Source organism: Erpetoichthys calabaricus, chromosome 3 (genome assembly GCF_900747795.2).
Source record: "Erpetoichthys calabaricus chromosome 3, fErpCal1.3, whole genome shotgun sequence".
NCBI classification, from domain to species: domain Eukaryota; kingdom Metazoa; phylum Chordata; class Cladistia; order Polypteriformes; family Polypteridae; genus Erpetoichthys; species Erpetoichthys calabaricus.
Genome location: NC_041396.2, coordinates 14,224,947 through 14,241,525, shown reverse-complemented (window position 1 = coordinate 14,241,525; position 16,579 = coordinate 14,224,947). Strand labels below are relative to the sequence as shown.

The window sequence follows — 16,579 nt, the reverse complement described above, 5'->3', positions numbered from 1 at the left end:
ACATGTCTGTCTCCGTTTAGTTAGCAAATGAGAGAACTACTTCACGGATTTAGATCGGGGTTTTTTTTGATAATTTTCTTGAACATTCCGGTTGATTTTGCGACTTTTCTCATTACGCTAACAATCATAGTTCGCTTGCAGAGAGTGATGTATTCGCGCTAATCCGAGAGATAGGCTGTGAGCCAAGGGGGATTGGAGTGAGTCCAGGAGTGGGGAGCCAAACAGCGCCCTCCTCACTGTCCTGTTTCACTAATACACGGACAAAGCCGCGGGTGACGGCTAGTTACTGTATACGAGTACCACTCCACTAAACACACATTTAAACCAAGACACCGCCTGTGATCGCCTCCCCAGCACAATCTCAACTGAAGCCATCATGATATTGTATGTGTTGTCCCATAATGGTGTACGGTAGGCATGTCAAACGCCGCATGCGGCCCGCAAGAGAAATCTGCACGTCCCACATGACAGATCCCAGTTAGCACTAAACTTGTATAAAATGACTACTATCGTTTGTGATTGAATCATTCTGCATCTCCGCCGTTACTTATTGACTTTTCTTACTTCCGCCTTCTGACAAAAGCGCTTTTTCCCATGGCATTACGGTACCGGAAACGTCATCCGCTAGTATAGTTGCAGCTGCGGCGTCAGCTCCTTGATACCCTAGGCATGACACTAACCCCCCAACCCCAACCCCAACCCTTACCCGGCCCCAAACACGAGCCTTGACCAAAGTTATTGAGCCGCGATGTCACAACTGAAGTGCTAGGCTGCAGCAGCCTGGCAGGCTTCACTACTAGCTGGGCTGCTGAGACTGGCCACTGGACAGAACTGACCATCACGAGTAGTAATAGCTCACATATTTTCGCTTTTTTTTTGCTCAAATTTTATGCAATTTTGTGCTGGTATTGTAATGAACAGTTAGTGCAGACTACAGCTGAAGATCTGAAGCGGACGCAAGAAGTTGGCGAGTTGTTTATTAACAAATGTTTGTGATTTTGAGTTTGTAAAATGAGTGTAGGTCAGGGGGCTTTTTGCATATCGGCTTATTTTACAATATAAACTTTGAAGTAAACTTAATAAAGTAAAAAGGTTTTTGGAGGATTTGTTTTCCAACTTGAATTACTGAGCAATGAATTCAGTGAGCGTTTTCGTGATTTCCGTTCACACGAACAGGACTTTGTGCCGTTTACATCACCCTACTCTTACAACGTTGAGAACGCGCCTGAGAATATCCAAATGGAGTTGATTGAACTGCAGTCCGATTAAATTCTGAAGGCAAAATACAACGAAGTTGGTGTGCCAGGCTTGTATGCTTACCTGCCACCCTCGTATGTGCAGATCCATAAGTTGGCATCGAGAGTACTGTCTATGTTCGGAAGCACTTACCTTTGTGAGCAGTTGTTTTCATTAATGAAAGCTACCAAAACCCCACATCGCTCAAGACTTACTGTCGAGCACCGTTCATCCCTCCTAAAAGTTGCAGCTGCTCAAGATTTCAAGCCTGAACGGGTTACTAACAAAAGATGCCAAGTGTCGGGACAAAAGAAATAGATCTCAGACTGTAAGACTCCTCTAAGCTAAGAGGCTAAGACTCTAATTGTATGCTGTTGTACAGAGATTGTATGGAAATAAATTGCTTTTCTTTAAACTTTAAGTGTTACGTTTTTTAACGTTTTCAGTATTGGAAAGAAAGTGACAGTAACTTTGTATAATAGTATTTGTTACAGTGCAGCCCGCTGACGCACCTATGGCAGTCGAAGCGGCCCACCAATGGTAGTGAGTTTGACATGCCTGGTGTAAGATCAAGTCATCTCTGGAATAGCTGGGTAGAGGGGTCCTTTCATCGGATTGGCTGACTCAGCTGTGGAACGGCCAATAGGGGGAGGCTGCTTGATGGCGGAGGTCTCCAGGACTCTGAACAAATCCAAATCCATCCATCCATTTTCCAACCCGCTGAATCCGAACACAGGGTCACGGGGGTCTGCTGGAGCCAATCCCAGCCAACACAGGGCACAAGGCAGGAACCAATCCCGGGCAGGGTGCCAACCCACCGTAGGACACACACAAACACACCCACACACCAAGCACACACTAGGGCCAATTTAGAATCGCCAATCCACCTAACCTGCATGTCTTTGGACTGTGGGAGGAAACCGGAGAGCCCGGAGGAAACCCACGCAGACACGGGGAGAACATGCAAACTCCACGCAGGGAGGACCCAATCCAAATCCTATTATGTGATATCATCTGCTGTTGAATTCTGCTCTGCACTTGTAATATTTCTATGGCACTATTATATTGTATTGAGGAGGACTTGTCTTCTGTTCTGTGTATTTAATTGTATTGACCCCCTTTTTTTGACACCCACTGTACGTCCAACCTACCTGGACAGGGGTCTCTCTCTCTCTCTTTGAATTGCCTTTCTTGAGATTTTTTCCCCGACAAGGTTTCTTTTTTCTTTGTCTTCTTAGAGAGTCAAAGACTGGGGGGCTGTCAGAAGGCAAGTCCCGTTAAAGACCATTGCAGCATTCCTTGTGTGATTTTGGGCTATACAAAAATAAATTGTGCTGTATTATATAATTACAGGATATGAGGACCACTCCATTGAACACACATTTAATCCCCCCCTTGGCACATTCTCAATTGGAGCCATCTTGATGTTGTATGTGTTGCCCCATGATGGTGTACAGACTGAACCAGTGAGCGTCACTCCTGTGTACACACCTGGACATACAGGAAGCATAATCAATTAATCACGGGGGCCCACAATTAAGTGAGTGCCACGCCATTCCACATAAATTGAAAGATATGAACTAAGACGCGGCACATTCTCAACTGGCGCCATCATGACATTTTGCGTTCCCCCCCCCCCCCCCCCCATGATGGTGTACAAACCGAACCAGTAGTACCACTCTGCCTACACCTGGAGATGTAAAGCCCATGATGATGTGAGTAACACTCCAGTCCACGCACATTTAATCTAATGGACGTGTGTCTTGTGATCTCCTCCCCAGCACATTCTCGACAGGAGCCATCATGATGAATAGACTGAACCAGTCCACATGGTGGACATGTCACTCCAGAGCACACATCTGGACATGTGAGGAGCTTGATCAAGTAATCACAGTGGGGGCTCAATCAAGTGAGGACCACTCTGTTCCACACACATTTAAAGAGATGAACCAGGACACTTCTGGGATCTCCTCTCCAGCACATTCTCGACAGGAGCCATCATGATGAACAGACTAAACCAGTCCACATGGTGGACATGTCACTCCAGAGCACACATCTGGACATGTGAGGAGCTTGATCAAGTAATCACGGGGGGGCCCTCAATCAAGTGAGGACCACTCTATTCCATACACATTTAAAGAGATGAACCAGGACACTTCTGGGATCTCCTCTCCAGCACATTCTCAACTAGAGCCCTCATGATGAACAGACTGAGCCAGTCCACACAGCGCAGCGAGTGTCACTCCAGAGCACACATCTGGAGATGTGAGGAGCTTGATAAGTAATCATGGGGGGCCCTCAATCAAGTGAATCACCACTCCATTCCACATACATTTACAGACACGAACCCAAACACTTTTGCAATCGCCTCCCCAGCACATTTTCAATGGAGGCTATCAAGTTGTAGTAGGTACTGGCCCATAATGATGTACAGACTGAACCAGTCCAACCCACCACACCCACTGCAGCACACAAGTATCACTCCTGTGCACAAACCTGGATATGTGAGGAGCTTGATCAAGTCATCACGGGGGGCGCACCACTCCATTCCACACACAAACCAAGACACTTCTTTGGTCTCCTCGCCAGTACATTTTCAACAGGAGCCATCATGATGTACAGACTGAGCCAGTCCACACAAGGCAGCGAGTGTCACTCCGGAGCACACATATGGAGATGTGGGGAGCCTAATCAAGACATCACGGGGCCACCACTCCATTCCACACACATTGAAAGAGATGAACCAGGACACTTCTGGGATCTCCTCTCCAGCACATTCTCAATGGAAGCTATCAAGTTGTGGTAGGTGCTACCCCTTAACGATGTACAGACTGAACCAGTCCACCCTATATCAAGGTTACCTATATATGGAGATGGAGGGCCCGTGATCAAGCGAGTATCACTCCATTCAACACAAATTTGAAACACACAAACCAAGACGTTGCTCTGATCTCCTCCCGAGCACATTCTTGACAGAAGCCATCATGATGTACAGACTGAACCAGCCCACCCACACAGTGCAGCACACAAGTATCAGTCCTGTGCACAAACCTGAGCTGCAGAGTGCATGATAAATTAATGATGGGGTCCAAAATCAAGTGAGCACCACTCCATTCCGCACACCTTGAAAGATCTGAACCAAGACATTTCTGTGCTCGCCTCCCCAGCACATTCTCGACGGAGGCCATCATGATGTGGTAGGTGTTGCCCCATCCAGATGTACAGACTGAACCAGTTCACACCCTACGTCAAGGTTACCTATACCTGGAGATGAAGGGCCTACAATCACTCAGTTCAACATAAATTTCGAGCGCATGAACCAAGGTGCCGCTATGTTTGCCTCCCCAGCACATTCTCAATGGAAATCATCACGATGTGGTAGGTGTTGCCCCATAATGATGAACAAACTGAACCAGTCCACACCTCACACTGAGCATCACTCCTGTGCACAAACTTGGAGATGTAGAGTGCATGATAAATTAATGATGGGCTCCAAAATCAAGTGAGCACCACTCCACTGCACACACATTGAAAGACACAAACCAAGACGCTGCTGTGATCTCCTCTGTCCATCACACATTCTCAACTGGAGCCATCATGAGGTTGTACACTTTGCCATATAATGATCTAAAGACTAAACCGCACATTTAAAGAGATGAGCCAGGACACTTCTGGGATCTCCTCCCCAGCACATTCCCAACTAGAGCCATCATGGTGTACAGACTCAGCCAGTCCAAACAGTGCAGCGAGTGTCACTCCAGAGCACACATCTGGAAATGTGAGCAGCTTGATCAAGTAATCATGGGGGGCCCTCAATCAAGTGAATCACCACTCCATTCCACATACATTTAAAGACACAAACCCAAACACTTTTTCAATCGCCTCCCCAGCACATTTTCAATGGAGGCTATCAAGTTGTGGTAGGTACTGGCCCATAATGATGTACAGACTGAACCAGTCCAACTGCAGCACACAAGTATCACTCCTGTGCACAAACCTGGAGATGTGAGGAGCTTGATCAAGTCATCACGGTGGGAGCACCACTCCATTCCACACACAAACCAAGACACTTCTTTGATCTCCTCGCCAGTACATTTTCAACAGGACCATCATGATGTACAGACTGAGCTAGTCCACACAAGGCAGCAAGTGTCACTCCAGAGCACATATTTGGAGATGTGAGGAGCCTGATCAAGTCATCACGGGGCCACCACTCCATTCCACACATATGTAATGAGATGAACCAGGACACTTCTGGGATCTCCTCCCCAGCACATTCTCAATGGAAGCTATCAAGTTGTGGTAGATGCTGCCCCATAACAATGTACAGACTGAACCAGTCCACCTTATATCAAGGTTACCTATACCTGGAGATGGAGGCCCCGTGATCAAGCGAGTATCACTCCACTCAACACAAATTTGAAACACATGAACCAAGGTGCCGCTATGTTTGCCTCCCCAGCACATTCTCAATGGAAGTCATCACGATGTGGTAGGTGTTGCCCCATAATGATGTACAGACTGAACCAGTCCACACCTCGCAGTGAGCATCACTCCTGTGCACAAACCTGGAGATGTAGAGTGCTTGATAAATTAATGATGGGGTCCAAGATCAAGTGAGCACCGCACCACTGCACACACATTGAAAGACACAAACCAAGACGCTGCTGTGATCTCGTCCGTCCATCGCACATTCTCAACTGGAGCCATCATGAGGTTGTACGCTTTGCCATCTACTGATCTAAAGACTGAACCCACACATTTAAAGACTGGCTCCTCACAATGTAGAGACTGAACCAGTGTCACTCCAGAGCACACATTTGGAGATGTGAGGAGCCTGATCAAGTCATCACGGGGCCACCACTCCATTCCACACATATGTAATGAGATGAACCAGGACACTTCTGGGATCTCCTCCCCAGCACATTCTCAATGGAAGCTATCAAGTTGTGGTAGGTGTTGCCCCATAATGATGTAGAGACTGAACCAGTCCACACCTCGCAGTGAGCATCACTCCTGTGCACAAACCTGGAGATGTAGAGTGCATGATAAATTAATGACGGGGTCCAAGATCAAGTGAGCACTGCACCACTGCACACACATTGAAAGACACAAACCAAGACGCTGCTGTGATCTCCTCCGTCCATCGCACATTCTGAACTGGAGCCATCATGATGTTGTACGCTTTGCCATATAATGTTCTAAAGACTAAACCGCACATTTAAAGAGATGAGCCAGGACACTTCTGGGATCTCCTCCCCAGCACATTCTCAACTAGAGCCATCATGGTGTACAGACTCAGCCAGTCCACACAGCGCAGTGAGTGTCACTCCAGAGCACACATCTGGAGATGTGAGGAACTTGATCAAGTCATCAGGGGGCCACCACTCCATTCCACACACATGTAATGAGATGAACCAGGACACTTGTGATGACACCCCCCAAATCCCCACCATTCTCAACAGAGACCACTCATGATGTTGCATGTACTCTATTGCCCCATAATGATGTACAGACAGGACCAGTCCCCACAGTGCCAGGGGGGTGTGTTACTCCTGTGCACACACCTGGAGATGTGGGAAGCATGACAAATGAATGACTTGGGGGGCTTTTTGTCAGGATCAAGTGAGCGGCGCTCCATCACACACACACACATTGAAAGACATGAACCAAACCGCTGCTCTGATCGCCACCCCAGCACATCCTCCTCCGGGGGCTCAAAGAAGCCGAGACGTTGCAGTGAACACAAGCCCGGCCGTGCATACTCCAGGAGCCGAGCCGTAAAGCCGCTGGAGCGGTGGCACTGCAGTGCCCACACACCTGGGACCGCTCGATGCGGTGAGCTCTGCCCCAGTGCCTACCGCTAATGTTGGCGCTGCGCTGCGGTGGATGCCGCACTCGTTTCGCACATCAGGCGAGTTTGTTGCACCTCCAACTTGCTTTCTCCGTCCCCAGCTGACAAGCCCTTCTCTCTCTCTCCTCGGCACAGGTGAAGGCGGCAGTGGTGGCGGCGGCGTGACATGCACCCGGGTGACAGAGCCAGGAGGGTGGGTGGGGGAGTGGGACAGTGAAGGAGAGCGCGCGCACACAAACGCACGCACACGCACACTCTCTCTCTCACACACACACACACACACACACTTGCGTGTAGAGAGTCTTACCTCCAGACTTGCCCCATCTGCAGGATGTGAATGACTGACTGCCAAATCCACACCGACAGTCGACAGCACCTATCCCCACCAGCACGGCGGCCAGCTACTCCCATGGCAGCAGGGGCTCTCCGACTAAGCCCCTCCACGGCCCCAAGTCCACCCCCGGTGTAGTCCTGCACGAACCACCTGAAGCTCAGGATCTGCACCAGCACCGAGGGTACGAGCACGAAGAACAGGGTCAGTCCGAACCACAGGTAGTCCCGCTTGGTGTAGTAGTCCACGGCCAGCCACAAGTCGGTGCCCACGTCCCAGAAGAAGACCAGAAGCGCCAGGACGATCCACAGGCAATCGAGCCAGAGGCGCTCCTCCTGCGGTAGCGACCGCCGGGCTTCTCGCCCCTTCGCCGTCCCCAGGAGAGAGCGGAGGCAAGCGCTCCGGCAGCCCCAGTAGCATGACGACGTGTTGCAGCAGTGGCAGATGTGGATGGAGCTGCTCTCCCCCGGCTCCCCTTCTCCGTTCCCCACCGTCTCGTCCAGGTTGTGCAGCTGGGCGAAACCGGTAACGACCCCCACACCATCAGATTTCGCTGCCATCTTGCTCTCTGCGGCCCCCCCTCCGCCTTCCGGGGTGAGACGCGTCACTTCCGGGATACCTGGCTGCCGACGACCACCCGGCCAATATGGCTGCCATCTAGGGGATGGGGAGTCCGGGCCACTACCGGCGGGGGCGGGCAGAGCGGGAGACGGGCCGAAACGGTGCCGCTTGTCATCGGCGGCCAACTCCTGGAAGCAGAAAGTCAACAGATTGACGCTGAGCTCCTCTGTGTTGCCCCTTTGGAATCAACGATAAAAGTCAACAGAATGAAGAGCTGACGCCCAGCCGGTGCTGCAGACACCGGCTCTGATCACGCCATTGCCCGGGCAGAGCCAACCAGCGCCAATGGCAGCCACACAAGGCACGCCGCTGCCACCGTGCCAAAAAAAAAAAAAACCCGTTACCCGCTTCTGTGCATCACTTCCTGTCTGCGCGCTGTGGTACCCTGAACATGGCTGACATCTAGCGGCTACTCGAGGTACTGGCGCGCAGCTGCGCGGGTAAGCCGAACCACATCGCGCCGTTCATTCATGGATTGTAAAAGGGAAGTTGAGGGTCTCCGGAGACCGGAGTTTCTTGGGTTGGCATCAGGCACAAGGGAGATCAGGCATCGGCATGAACGTAGACACTCTGGGGCAGACACGCAAGTCTGTGAAGTCGATTTTAGCGCAATAGTTAGACAGTCAGATATGTCTGTCACTGCACAACTTTTTACTTTTAACATTCCTTTACTAAACAAAACAACAACGGCAGTTACACATCAAATCAAAAAAACAACAAAACCGAAGATCATCACAAAAAACATCAACCAAAAACAAAAACTGCCATCAGTCAGAAAGCAAACCCCCATCACCAGTCCATAATTAATTCCCTATCATCTACCGTGCACAATATTTCTTCAGCACCCCATATGCTTTTAATAGTGTTAATGTCATCGGTCAGCTCATAATAAGCACATTCTGCTTTTAATCTGCTTTTAACCAAAACTTCAAACATCACTAAACATCTGTAGGCAATGCATTTTTATCTAAATTTCTTCTAGTTCTTAGAATAGCGAATTTGACTTACCCTAGCGAAAAGTTGGCAATTAAACACTTATTCTTCATTATTTGAGAAAATGACACTCCCAGAACAAATATATTCTCAGAAAAACCCAGATCAACCTTAAAAAATGAAGAAACTCAAATAGAGGTATTAATCTATACTGTAGCAGCATGCGAAAATAAAAAGAAAAAAGTTTCCTTTAGACAGATTTGAACGTTACTTTTAGATAGATAGATAGATAGATAGATAGATAGATAGATAGATAGATAGATAGATAGATAGATAGATAGATAGATGTGAAAGGCACTATATAACAGAAATTTAAATATAAAAGGCACTACATGATAGATAGATAGATAGATAGATAGATAGATAGATAGATAGATAGATAGATAGATAGACTTGAAAGGCACTATATAAAAGATTGAGGGATAGATATGAAAAGCACTTTATAACAGACAGGTAGATTTGAAAGGCACTATATAATATAGATAGATATCAAAGGCACTAGATAGATAGATAGATAGATGTGAAAGGCACTATATAACAGAAATTTAAATATAAAAGGCACTACATGATAGATAGATAGATAGATAGATAGATAGATAGATAGATAGATAGATAGATAGATAGATAGATAGATAGACTTGAAAGGCACTATATAAAAGATTGAGGGATAGATATGAAAAGCACTTTATAACAGACAGGTAGATTTGAAAGGCACTATATAACAGACAGGTAGATTTGAAAGGCACTATATAACAGATATATAGATTTGAAAGGCACTATATAATATAGATAGATATCAAAGGCACTAGATAGATAGATAGATAGATAGATAGATAGATAGATAGATAGATAGATAGATAGATAGATAGATAGATAGATAGACTTGAAAGGCACTATATAAAAGATCGATAGATCAATATGAACATCACTTTATAACAGAACAACACTATACAACAGATAGACAGTGTGGTCTTTCAGGGTGTTGTCTCAGAACCTCAAGCCACAAACACAACTACACAGTGATATTTCCAGATTCAAAATGAACTTATTTTATTTAACAACAGTACCTCCTTATAGGTTTCTTCCCAATCCACAATCTCAATTCCAATGACAGTTCACTTCTTTTTCTTCCTCATCTGCTCCTCCCCAGGGTGTCCATTGTCCTTTTCCTCTCCCACCTCCAACTCACCCTGGTGAGGCAGAGCGGCTCCGTTTATGTTAGACTCAGGAGTACTTTCAGTCCCACAGCATTATACACAAGAAGTATTTCCAAGTTTGGCTGAACCTTCTTAAACTGGAGCAGTCCACTCCCAGCATCTTGCCCTGGCAGCACCCAAAGTATCCCAACAGGACTGCCCATCAGAACTACAGCTCCCATATTGCTCTGTGGATGTACAAATTTTAGCTTCACCATAGGGATGTTGCCATCCAGCATACTGGACATGGCTCTGGGAGGCAATCTTCCTTTGTCGTTCTGTTATTATGAGAAAAGTACCAGCTACTAACCCATCCAGGATGCTTGTCCATCCATTACAGAGGCTATCCCAGCCAGATAAGGAACCATCCATCCAGGCCAGAACACCAGCCAACTTGTGTTGTCTGTGACAAAGGATAAGGAATGTCACTGTATAATCATGCTGGTGGCACAATGGTAGTGCTGCTGCCTTGCAGTAAGAAGATCGTGGGTTTGTGTCCTGTGTCCTCCCTGCATGGAGCACAAAGCACTTTGAGTAGAGAGAAAAACACTATATAAATGTAAAGTTTTATTATTATTATTATTATTATTAACAGATATATATAGTGCCCTCCGTAATGTTTGGGACAAAGATGCATTTTCTCTTTGATTTCCCCCTCTCCTCTTTCTCTAAATTGGGTGACTGGTTTGGCCGTTCAAGAATTTTCCATTTGTTAGCTTTGACAAACTCCTGTGTGGCCTCAGCAGTCTGTTTGGCTCTTTATCTTGTTGAAGGAAGAAACGCCGTCCAGTGAGGTTGGAGGCCTTTACAGGAACTTGAGCACATCAGATGTTTCTGCACACCTCAGAATTTATTGTGCCATCAGCAGTTCCATCATCAATGAAAAGAAGTGTGCCAGGACCTGCGGCAGCCATACATACCCAAGCCATAACACCCCCAGTGTCACCATGTTTAACAGATGAGGTGGTCTGCTCTGGCTCTTGGGCCGTTCTTTTTACTCTCCACACTTTGCTCTTCTTTCCTTTGCTGTTAGCTGGCTTTTTTTTTTTTTTTTTGATAGTTTCTCCCCCTCTAGTGGGCATTTTTGGAACTGCTCAGGACTTACATACTCGAGGATTCTTAAGAGCATCCACCTTAATAAAAAGACATTGTCTGTGTGTCTACCCAATCTGTCATTCCAACAAAATGGTGCATCACAAACATTTGCATTAATAAAATGCATTACATTTGTCAATCCAACTGATGCTGCATCACAAACATTAATACTGCTTTTACAAATCACATACCAAATTCTATATAATAGAGATATTTGAATTGCATTCCAACAGATGGTGCACCATAAACATCAACACTGCTTTTATAAATCCTATACCAAATGACATATAATAAACATATGCATTGCATTTGTAATTCCAACAGATGACACATAACCACAAATATTTGTAATAATAAAATACGTTGTATGTGTCATTCCAGCATATGGCACATCACAGAAATTTGTAATAATAAAAACATTGCATTTGTTTTTCCAACAGATGGCACATCATAAACATTAACCCTACATTTTAAAATTAATATAACTAAATGGCATCTAACAGACATATGCATTGCATTTGTCATTCCAACAGATGGCACATCACCACAGATATTTGTAGTAATAAAATACATTGCATTTGTCATTCCAACAGATGGCATATCACCACAAATATTTGTAGTAATAAAATACATTTCATTTGTCATTCCAACAGATGATGTATAATCAACATAACTTCTGCTTTTTAGAGTTCCATGCCAAATGGCATATAGCAGAGACATGCGCATTGCATTTGTCATTCCAACAGATGACACATAACCGCACATATTTGTAAGAATTAAATACATTGCATGTGTCATTCCAGCACATGGCACATCACAAACATTTGTAATAATAAAAACATTGCATTTGTTTTTCCAACAGATGTCACATCATAAACATTAACCCTACATTTTAAAAATAATATAACTAGATGGCATCTAACAGACACATGCATTGCATTTGTCATTTCAACAGATGGCACATCACCACAGATATTTGTAGTAATAAAATACATTGCATTTGTCATTCCAACAGATGGCACATCACCACAAATATTTGTAGTAATAAAATACATTTCATTTGTCATTCCAACAGATGATGTATAATCAACATAAATTCTGCTTTTTAGAGTTCCATGCCAAAAGGCATATAACAGAGACATATGCATTGCATTTGTCATTCCAACAGATGGCACATCACCACAAATATTTGTAGTAATGAAATACATTGCATTTGTCATTCCAACAGATGGTGTATAATTAACATTAGCTCTGCTTTTTAGAGTTCCATGCCAAATGGCATATAGCAGAGACATGCGCATTGCATTTGTCATTCCAACAGATGACACATAACCGCACATATTTGTAAGAATTAAATACATTGCATGTGTCATTCCAGCACATGGCACATCACAAACATTTGTAATAATAAAAACATTGCATTTGTTTTTCCAACAGATGTCACATCATAAACATTAACCCTACATTTTAAAAATAATATAACTAGATGGCATCTAACAGACACATGCATTGCATTTGTCATTTCAACAGATGGCACATCACCACAGATATTTGTAGTAATAAAATACATTGCATTTGTCATTCCAACAGATGGCACATCACCACAAATATTTGTAGTAATAAAATACATTTCATTTGTCATTCCAACAGATGATGTATAATCAACATAACTTCTGCTTTTTAGAGTTCCATGCCAAAAGGCATATAACAGAGACATATGCATTGCATTTGTCATTCCAACAGATGGCACATCACCACAAATATTTGTAGTAATGAAATACATTGCATGAGTCAATCCAAGAGATGGTACAACACATCATAAACATTAACACTACTTTTACATATGATATGCATAAATGGCATATATAAAAGACATTTGCCTTGCATTTGTCATTCTAATTGATAGCACATCACCACAAATATTTGTAGTAATAAGATACATTGCATTTGTCTTTCCAACTGATGGCGCATAATAAATGTTAATGCTGCTTTTTAGAGATCCATACCAAATGGCATATAACAGAGACATATGCAATGCATTTGTCTTTCCAACACATGGCTCATTGTTACAAATGTTTGTAGTAATGCATTTTCTAACTGTTATATTTCAGCCAGATTTCCTTCTCTGGTTGGAGTTCAAATCCTTGTAACAAAGTGAACCACCATTACAAAAAAAAAAAAACCTGCTTGTAAAAGAAGGGGCCACATAGGATCTTTATAAATAAAAAAGTTTATTTCTCACAAAAATGCTTTGATTCAAAACAAGCTCCATGGAGCTCAAAAAGACCAAAGGAAGTTCTCTGAAACACAAAGCAAGCAAAACAAACAAAGCCCCGATGCAAAATCCAGAAACAAAGTCAAAAACAAAGTATGAAGTCAAAAATCCACAAAGCACAAGAATAACAACAAGAGAACTCACCACAACACGGGCGCATTCAGGGACTGTGGGTTGCCCCTGCATTTATAGGGAGCAGGCAGTCCTTTGTGGTGGTGGGCATGTGGTTCCACTAGAACAGGACAGAACAGACACGGATATAAAGAAATTAAAAAATCGATTCTGTTAACATGAACAATAAACACAATAGACATAAAAATGACATTTGAACTCCAGCCAGAGCAGGAACCCTGACTGACAGACACCAGCATGATGTCATAAAGTGCCCCTGACAATCAACAGCGTCTGGGTGAGAGATGCCCCCAAATAGTGCCATATATACCAAAGCAAAATTGACACCAATGTGTTGTGAAACGTAGCCCGGACACAGACAGACGGACACCATGTTTAAGTCCACCACACGTTTATTGTGCATAAACACAGTCCAATAAAGTGCACAACCCAGTGCCTCAAGCACCAAACTCCCCCAAAGTCCAGGCCTCTCTCAGTCTCTCTGCCTGCTCATCAGGCCGCCTCCACTCTCCTGCACACAAACCTTGTCCACTCCTCACCCGACTCCAGTCCTTCTCTGCAGGGAGGCGGCCCCTTTTATAATTACCCGGATGGGCTCCAGGTGATTCCCGACACTCCTAAGACACTCCCCTGTGTGGCGGAAATGCCGGCTATACTCCCGAAAGCCCTCTGGGTGTTCCCTGTCTTCTTTCCCCCCAGCACTTCCTGGTGTGGCGGAAGTGTTGGGGTTCCGGGTCCTTCAGGCATGGGGGCGCCCCCTGGCGGAGACCACGGGCCCCTACAGGGTTGGGCTTCCAAGCCCTGCACCCGTGGTCCTCAAAGGAACCAGGGCGGCCGCCCCCTCGTGGTCTGGAGAAGGCATGAGCCCTCCTCCTGCTCTCCTGGGCGTCCCGGCTGGGCACCACCCCCAGCTGCGTGCCACAGTGTTTATTTAAAGAAAACATTAAACAAAGCAAACATCCTCAGAATAAACTTTATAGTAATGACAACCATCCCAAGATGTTCCTTTTGAAGTAAAAAAAAAAAAAACTAATGACAAGTCAGGAATCAGAGCCAGAAAAACGTAGTGAGGCAGAAAAAAAGAATTCAAAGAACGCCAGTCACAGCAGACGCACTCGGACACAGACACACTGGCACACTCGATGGCCTGTCATGTACTTGAATCCTGTGTTAATGGCTCACACTCTGACACTCTGTCACAGGCAGAGAAGTGGCCTGGTACTGGAGGGCTTTGATTCTTGACACACAGAGAAGCCCTTTTAATCTTATAAAACCCTTATGGAGTGCTGGCCAAGCCTCTCTGTGATGAATGAATGGATTCGAGATTATTTGCCAGTCCACCTAGCTTGGTATCATCTAAAAACTTTACCAGTTTGTTCTTTATATTCCTATCCAAATCCATCCATCCATCCATTTTCCAACCCGCTGAATCCGAACACAGGGTCACGGGGGTCTGCTGGAGCCAATCCCAGCCAACACAGGGCACAAGGCAGGGAACCAATCCCGGGCACGGTGCCAACCCACCGCAGGACACCCTATCCAAATCATTTCTATTTATTAAAAATAGCAGCGGCCCCAGCATTGCCCCCTGCTGGTCACCACTCTCAGCATCGCCCAATTCTGATGAGGTTCTTCACACCCTCATCACCGTCTGCTTCCTGTGTCTGAGCCAATTCTGCACCCACCACACCACACGCCACTTTTTTTAGTTTGATGCCCAACCTCTCATGTGGCACCTTATCAAATGCTTTCTGAAAGTCCAGATAAATAATCTCATCAGCTCCACTTTGGTCGTATCCTTTTGTTGCCTCCACATAGAATTCCTGTATGTTACTAAAACTCGACCTCCCTCTTAATGCTGACTGTTCCATAAAACTCCTGTCCTTGCCATGTGCTGCTCAATCTCTTCCTTAATAATTCCTTCCATTCATTTTTCTGTGTTGCATATTAAGCTTATTGGCTCAGGATTGGGTCACTGCTTTTTGCAGATGATGTTGCCCTGTTTGCTTCATCAGGCCATGATCTTCAGCTCTCTCTGGATCGGTTCGCAGCTGAGTGTGAAGCAGCTGGGATGAGAATCAGCACCTCCAAATCCGAGACCATGGTCCTCAGCCGGAAAAGGGTGGAGTGCCCTCTCAGGGTTGGTAGCGAGATCCTGCCCCAAGTGGAGGAGTTCAAGTATCTCGGAGTCTTGTTCACGAGTGAGGGAAGAATGGAGCGTGAGATCGACAGGCGGATCGGTGCGGCATCCGCAGTAATGCGGGCTCTGCATCGGTCTGTCGTGGTGAAAAAGGAGCTGAGCCACAAGGCGAAGCTCTCAATTTACCAGTCGATCTATGTTCCTACCCTCACCTATGGTCATGAGCTATGGGTAGTGACCGAAAGAACGAGATCGCGAATACAAGCGGCTGAAATGAGTTTCCTCCGCAGGGTGTCTGGGCTCTCCCTTAAAGATAGGGTGAGAAGCTCAGTCATCTAAGAGGAGCTCAGAGTAGAGCCGCTGCTCCTCCGCATCGAGAGGAGTCAGATGAGGTGGCTCGGGCATCTGATCAGGATGCCTCCTGGACGCCTCCCTGGTGAGGTGTTCCGGGCACGTCTAACTGGGAGGAGGCCCCGGGGAAGACCCAGGACACGCTGGAGGGACTATGTCTCTCGACTGGCCTGGGAACGCCTTGGGATTCTCCCGGAAGAGCTAGAAGAAGTGGCCGGGGAGAGGGAAGTCTGGGCATCTCTGCTCAAGCTGCTGCCCCCGCGACCCGACCTCGGATAAGCGGGAGACAATGGATGAATGGATGGATGGATGGCCTGTAGTTGGTAGAATACGCCCGGTCGCCCTTTTTATATAA

General features: G+C 45.8%; 2 protein-coding genes across 2 annotated transcripts in view; both read right to left on the bottom strand.

Annotated features, from left to right (window-relative positions):
• Window positions 1-2,360, bottom strand: part of clic5a (chloride intracellular channel 5a) — a 1,193,419-nt gene extending 1,191,059 nt beyond the window's left edge. The window contains exon 1 of the mRNA XM_051924446.1: window positions 2,352-2,360. The gene's annotated coding sequence lies outside the window, so the exon portion shown is untranslated. The remainder of the gene's footprint in view (window positions 1-2,351) is intronic.
• The window catches only part of LOC114647766 (XK-related protein 6-like), a 388,816-nt gene extending 380,360 nt beyond the window's left edge, over window positions 1-8,456 (bottom strand). The window contains exon 1 of the mRNA XM_051924432.1: window positions 7,398-8,456. Coding sequence (XP_051780392.1) covers window positions 7,398-7,981 — 584 coding nt within the window. The 5' untranslated portion in view covers window positions 7,982-8,456. The remainder of the gene's footprint in view (window positions 1-7,397) is intronic.
• Between the last annotated feature and the right edge of the window lie 8,123 nt (window positions 8,457-16,579).